General features: G+C 45.3%; 1 protein-coding gene and 1 non-coding gene across 2 annotated transcripts in view; both read right to left on the bottom strand.

The window, feature by feature from the left end:
• Positions 1-1370, bottom strand: part of polr2d (RNA polymerase II subunit D) — a 1793-nt gene extending 423 nt beyond the window's left edge. The window contains exons 1-3 of the mRNA XM_037678394.1: positions 1109-1370; positions 243-423; positions 76-171 (exon numbers count right to left, since the gene is read on the bottom strand). Coding sequence (XP_037534322.1) covers positions 76-171; positions 243-423; positions 1109-1364 — 533 coding nt within the window. The 5' untranslated portion in view covers positions 1365-1370. The remainder of the gene's footprint in view (positions 1-75; positions 172-242; positions 424-1108) is intronic.
• Positions 1371-1933: 563 nt separating this feature from the next.
• trnag-ucc lies at positions 1934-2005 on the bottom strand. Its single transcript has one exon. It is a non-coding gene; the product is annotated as a tRNA-Gly (tRNA).
• Positions 2006-4395: the final 2390 nt, after the last annotated feature.

Raw genomic sequence — 4395 nt, forward strand, 5'->3', positions numbered from 1 at the left:
GACAGGTGGTTCTGTTGGACCAGAGACAGGTGGTTCTGTTGGACCAGGTGACCCTGCTCACGCAGGTGGACTCACCTGGGGATCAGGGCCTTGGCCTCCTCAGCTGCTTCAGGACACAGGTTGGCCAAACTGGCCAGTTCAAACTTATGGAGTTTCTTCTGCAGGAGGAGACTGGGACAGACAGAACCAGATCAGAACCAGAAATAAACAGACAGAACCAGAACGGGACCATAGTGGTTCACCTGCGGACAGCTGTGATGGTCTCTCGGTTCTTGAAGCGGCTGAACCGGGCCGTGTAGTTGAGGGTCTTCATGAAGACCTCAGACAGTTCCTGCTCGTCCTCGGCGCTCTCGTTCTGCTGCTTCCTGTGTTCCAACAACATGTGGACCTCCGAGTTCAGCAGAGTCTCTGCGCTCTCAAACTCTGTGGAACCAGAACAAGACGTGTTAGAACCAGAATAGGGCCCGTTACAAGGTGAGTCAGAACCAGATCAGGGCCTGTTGAAACCAACAACAGGTCCGTTAGAACCAGCAACATGTGGACCTCTGAGTTCAGCAGAGCCGGCACTCTCAAACTCTGTGGAACCAGAACAGGATCCATTAGAACCAGAACAGGGTCCATTAGAACCAGAACAGGGTCCGTGACAAACAGGAAGTACAGCATAAATGATCCGAATAGTCAAATCATTCAGAAGAAGATTCTGGTTCTGCAGTTTCTTCAGTGAGGAGGAAACTGGGCTCAGTCTGATGGAGTTTAAGAAATTTGTGATTTCAAACAAAAAACAACAGAAAATAAAAGTTTACCGACAGGTGATGTAATGGTCTGCTTGATCACAGGTAAGACAAATACTTAAATTAATTAAAGCTACTTTTTGTAATAAATAGGCCTAAAACAGATTTATATTATTGTTTATAAAATTGAATTATGAAACTATAGTTATTTAAAAAAAAAAAGTAAAATATATTCACAGTTAACCGTTTACACTAAGTTTAAGTGTTCCAGGACAAATGGAGGGATACTCGTCAAGCAGGTCGAGACACCACATGTGGACCATCTCAGAACCGGATCAGGTTTGAGGTCAGAGCTGTTGGTGGGTCCGTGTCGTTACCTTTGGGAAACAGCAGCTGGGAAGCGTCTTCTTCCACATCTCCGAGCTGCGGAGGAGCGGCGCCTCCGGCCGCCATGGCGTGACGCAGCCCGCGGGGAGAGCCGGCAGCTCGGGCACAGGGTCCAGGCGGGTCCAGGGACCGTCCAGGGACCGCAAACACATACAAAAGGAAGCTAACAAGGAGACCGCGCTGAATCTTCAACTTGCACACAACCACAGAGCCACTTCCGGTTAGCTGCCGCTGCTTCCGGTACATCTGAGATATCCTTCCTCTCAGTGCTGAACGAGTGTTCTCGGTTCCGGTTGTCAAGTTGTTGTTTTTGCTAAAATATGACTCTGTAGAAAGATTTCACGTGTTTTAATTTTTATTTCATGCCTTCCTGTTTTTATCGTCTCTGTCCTTACCGGGTTGGATCACAGTGCTACTTCTATCAATAACAAAATCGAGTTACAGTAACTGGACTCAGGCATCGAGCTCCAGCGCCCCCTGCAGGCAGTACCTGGCAGCGCACCGGTTCTTGTAAACTCTTTTTTTTCATTCAACCAAGTTAATCCCAAATTTATCATGTTTCTACTCAACTCTAAACGTGAATCTATGCGAACCCTACATTATTTATTATTGTCAACTGAAAAAAAAAATCTAACTTCCCTGTGGATAGAAAACGATTTGCTTTTAAGTTGTAAAAAAAAAAAGTTTTAGTTAGATCATATTAACAGGGTTTATTTGAAAATAAGACCTCTGATAAACTTGGAAAAAACACTTTCTCTTAAAATAAGACTTCCCATTATCAAATATCTTTTAAAACAGGAATAAAGAAAAAAACTTGCGTTGGCCGGGAATCGAACCCGGGTCAACTGCTTGGAAGGCAGCTATGCTAACCACTATACCACCAACGCTTACGATAAGAAATCAGATCGAGATTAATATAACCATTACAACAAAAGGTCTTGATATTTTTCTATTGAAAAAATTTTTTTTGTAGTAATTTAGAACTTTGTAAATCCTTTGTATTTTAGTTTTTCGCACAGTTCTGTTTGGTTCAGATTAATTAATGAAAACCAGTATTAATGACCCCATGGCGTCATTAAACTGCCTGACTGTACTGGGAGTACTGGGTGTACCTGGGTGGCGCCTGTCCTGAGATTGGGGGTGGGGGGTTGTTCAAGTTCAAATTCAAGGTTCTTTATTTGTCATTCGCATCACATGTACATGAGGTCGAACGAAATTGTGTAGGATCCCAGTTACATCCAACAACAGCAAAAATATAAACTGTAAACGAAACACAGTACTAAGATATAAACTAAGAAATACATTAAAATAAGAAATACGCTAAACCTTAGTGCAAAACAATACTCCGAGTCCGAACAACAGCAGCATGAACATGAGTCTGTGTGAGAAGATGAGTATGAATGAACACAGCAGCAGGAAATAAATCAGCAGCATGAGATCAGCAGCACATATCAACAATCAAAGTGGCATTGCAGTGATTTTTTTTCTCACATAATCTTGATTAGGGATTGTTGGATGGTACTGAGAAGCGTCATCCAACATGTCCCTGAGACCAGAGAGGATTTATGAGTCTAAGGTGTTCCTCAGTCCACTGGTTCAAGTTGTCCTGGCCTCTGACATCGGTCCTGACCTTTGGGCAGCGTCTGTCCTGGTCTTGGGGGTTCGACACACAACCATAAAACTAACACATCAGCTAAACAGCTGGAGGGGAACAGAAAGAAGAAGTTAGATTTTTATTATTCCACAGTCACAAACATGTCCATCTCCATCAGAACTTAATGCAGGTTTTAAATTGTGCTTTTCATCGCCTGCTTCGGTTAATTTTTTTAGATGTCTTTGTTCAGATAGATTATAATTTTGTTAGAATAAATTTAGATGATAGAAATAGATAAATTCTGCTTTTCCACTGTTTGGTCCAGCTTACTGGACTTTCAGTGAAACATCTGGGATTGCTCTGTTCTCAGCAGACAGTTGTTCCCTCTCCACACCTCGAGGTCATCCTTCTCTCAGATCGGACTGACAGCTCCGAGCCACCATCAGAACACAAACGGACCCCCCTCAGTGCCCCACCGATAGGTGGTTCTGGTCCATCTTTCACAAGCCACGTGTAGAACTGGTCCAGGGTGGTAAAAGCCCAGAGACAGGAACCATGAAGGAAGGTGATGAGCAGCGGGCGGCTGAGTCCAAATCACAAAGTAATTCTTCCATCACGGATCGAACCGATAAACGCTGAGCTGCAGCGTGACTGCAGAACCTGAGAAGGTTCTGGGTGAAGAAGTCCGGCTGAAAGTAAAAGTCTGCTCTACCTGAGCTGGAAATAATCACCAACACCAACTTCTCCGTTTACTCAGGTGGGTTTCATTAAACCACAACGTTCAGTTGAGAAATAAAATTGTTCCGTGTATCAGGCTTCATTTTCTTCAGAATAAACAGAACGACGAGGAGTATTTAAATCAGAAGACCTGTCTGCTTGGAGGCAGGTTCTGCTCCAGCTGATCATCAGACTGCTCAACTGTCCACCACAAAGTCTACAGCAGGGGCCCTGACACTCTAGGGGGCCCCTGAGGTCTGTGGGGCCCCTTCACTGATGTGCTGGAGTCCTGATGATCAGACAGGACGTCACAGCCGAGTATAGACATGTCTGCTTTGACCTGCAGGACATCTTTAGTTGTTGCCGGTCACCATGACGACCAGCCAGCCGTCTCCATTCAAAGAGGCGGCGGTTCGTGTGCTGTGGGAACCTGCAGGGACAGAGTTTGTGTTTCTGGAGTTTTCAGAGTGTGTGAACGTCCCTGAGTGTGTGTGTGTGGATGGACAGATGAATGGACACAAATGTAATTAAATCGTCATCCTTCAGCTCGCTCTGAAAGTCTGTCTCCTCCTCCTCCTCGTCTCTGAGTGACGCGCTGCCAGGAGGCCTCCAGGGGAAGCCGGGCCGCAGACACAGAAGCAAGATGGGACGTTGTGTAGGAGCTCCGCCCCTCGCCTGGTGGACGTTCAGGAAGCAAAGCCTCTGTTCACTCAGACCCACCGAAGATTAACTGACAGCGCCCGACGGGAGGACAGACCGAGAGCGGCCATGTTCAGTTTCATCAGACAAACTCAGGAAACTAAAGTCCAAATAAAAACATCTGTAAGAACAGAACCAAAAGATCTGACCAGAACCAAAAGAACTGACCAGAACCAAAAGACCTGAACAGAACCAAAATATCTGACCAGAACCAAAAGATCTGAACAGAACCAAAAGATCTGACCAGAACCAAAAGACCTGAACAGA

This window comes from Nematolebias whitei, chromosome 6 (genome assembly GCF_014905685.2).
Source record: "Nematolebias whitei isolate Nwh7 chromosome 6, NemWhi1, whole genome shotgun sequence".
Lineage (NCBI taxonomy): Eukaryota > Metazoa > Chordata > Actinopteri > Cyprinodontiformes > Rivulidae > Nematolebias > Nematolebias whitei.